At 47.8% G+C, this 1,999-nt stretch overlaps 1 protein-coding gene across 3 annotated transcripts in view; it reads right to left on the bottom strand.

Annotated features, from left to right (window-relative positions):
- Positions 1–1,705, bottom strand: part of dcp2 (decapping mRNA 2) — a 3,868-nt gene extending 2,163 nt beyond the window's left edge. The window contains exons 1-3 of one of the 3 annotated variants that reach the window (XM_015402170.1): positions 1,562–1,705; positions 1,344–1,433; positions 1,001–1,052 (exon numbers count right to left, since the gene is read on the bottom strand). In XM_015402170.1, the coding sequence (XP_015257656.1) occupies positions 1,001–1,052; positions 1,344–1,433; positions 1,562–1,585 (166 nt within the window). In that variant the 5' untranslated portion in view covers positions 1,586–1,705. Of the gene's footprint in view, positions 1–1,000; positions 1,053–1,343; positions 1,434–1,537 lie in introns of all 3 variants that reach the window. The other 2 variants (XM_015402168.1, XM_015402169.1) reach the window with 2 other exon arrangements.
- Between the last annotated feature and the right edge of the window lie 294 nt (positions 1,706–1,999).

Genomic DNA, 1,999 nt, shown 5'->3' with positions numbered 1-1,999 from the left:
GCCCCCAATAATGTCCCTAATATAGTCCCCACATGGCCACCAATAACGTCCCATCATGGCCCCCAATCACACCCCTAACATGGCCCCCAATAACGTCCCTAATATAGTCCCCACATGGCCACCAATAACGTCCCATCATGGCCCCCAATCACACCCCTAACATGGCCCCAATAACGTCCCTAATATAGTCCCCACATGGCCACCAATAACGTCCCATCATGGCCCCCAATCACACCCCTAACATGGCCCAAATAACGCCCCTAATATAGTCCCAACATGGCCCCCAATAACGCCCCTAATATATTCCCAACATGGCCCCCTATGACACCCCTAACATGGCCCCCAAAAACGCCCCTAATATAGTCCCAACATGGCCCCCAATAATACCCCTAATATAGTCCCAACATGGCCCCCAATAATGCCCCTAATATAGTCCAAACATGGCCCCCAATAACACCCCTAACATGGCCCCCAAAAATGCCCCTAATATAGTCCCAACATTATCCCCAATAATGCCCCTAATATAGTCTCAACATGCCCCCCAATAACGCCCCTGATATATTCCCAACATGGCCCCCAAATGACACCCCAAACACGGCCCCAAATAATGCCCCTAATATAGTCCCAACATGTCCCCCAAAAGCACCCCTAATATATTCCCAACATGGCCCCCAATGACACGTTAATGACACGTTAAACATGGCCACTAACAAGGCCCCCAACAGGCTTCCCAGTTTAAGTGTGTTTTCTTCTTGACAAAAACATTGTTGGAATTAATGTGTCACTAGGAGGGTAGAGCAGAGTATGACACCATGCTGGAGATGTCCGCTGCATAGGGATGCACCGATATGACAGTCTGGGCCAATAAACATGTTAATATATCGAGCATCCCTGAATGCCAGCATTAAAACCAGGCGTAACTGAGCAAAGAGACACCAGGGCTGGGGGGCATCGGTGCACAGATGTAAGCATGAGCTAAGCAGGGCTTCTGTGTTCATACCTCTTTCAAACATCTCTTGGAGACTTCTGGGATGAGGCCGTTTGTCTTCTTTCTGAAAAAAAGCAATGAGAAAAGCTTGCTTTATGCCCAGTCAACGCGTTCCACCTCTGATACTTGTTGTAGAAAGTAAGATTTAGCAGATTTCTTTTAATCACAGTCAACATGTTGGGCTCTAAAAACTGTAGCAAAATAAGAAGAGCTGCAGGAGCTCCTTTTTCATCAACCTCTCTACAGAACTCTTCTTTAAGAAGCCGGGTCCAGATGAACCAGACTTCCTTTGTTCTGAGAGTTAAGATCTTCCAATGTTGGATGACAATGTTTTACTGTTTGCTTTGATACCGACCTGCTGGCTGGTGGATCCGTTGTCAGTGGTTCCTTTCTTCACACTGGGGAAGTCCAATCTCTTTTTGCCACCACCTTTCAGAACCAGCTTCTGCAGAGAGAACAGAAACCCTGAGCTGCAGATGTTGGACGTGGTCTGACCCAAACTGTGATGGGAGAAGATGGCCAGGCTAGGCCTTCTCTCCAGAACTGTACCAGGGGACTCCTCACGTCTCTGACCTGGCTGGAGTCAGTCTGGGTCATCTGTCCTGGAGTCCTCAGCTGTTTGTGTTTGGTCCACCCCTCTCCAGGATACGCATCACTGCCAATAGGATTTCTGCTCTTTGACCTGAGACAGAAGCGCAGCAAACATCTGGATCAGAGTGCTGAATGTGAAAGGACCAGGAGTGAGCCTTCAGGTCTGGACTCTGCTCCAACATTCAGCAGCTGACCGTAGCTGATTCCATTTTATTCCTTTCAGTTTATTTCTATAGCTCCAATTCACAACACGTCATCTCAAGGCACTTTCCAGTTCACCAGATCATCCAGTCAGACTGACTGACGCTGCATAACTTCAAACCTGACTCTTTTCTGTTGCCATTGATGGATTTTATTTTCTATTTTCCTCCAAAGCAGATGTGTTCTCAGTTTGAGCTATGCTGCCCCCTGCAGGAAATC

The sequence above is a fragment of the Cyprinodon variegatus genome, unplaced genomic scaffold (genome assembly GCF_000732505.1).
Source record: "Cyprinodon variegatus isolate N-32 unplaced genomic scaffold, C_variegatus-1.0 Scaffold1311, whole genome shotgun sequence".
NCBI classification, from domain to species: domain Eukaryota; kingdom Metazoa; phylum Chordata; class Actinopteri; order Cyprinodontiformes; family Cyprinodontidae; genus Cyprinodon; species Cyprinodon variegatus.
The sequence above is the reverse complement of the archived record's forward strand: the minus strand, read 5'-3'. Positions and strand labels throughout refer to the sequence as shown.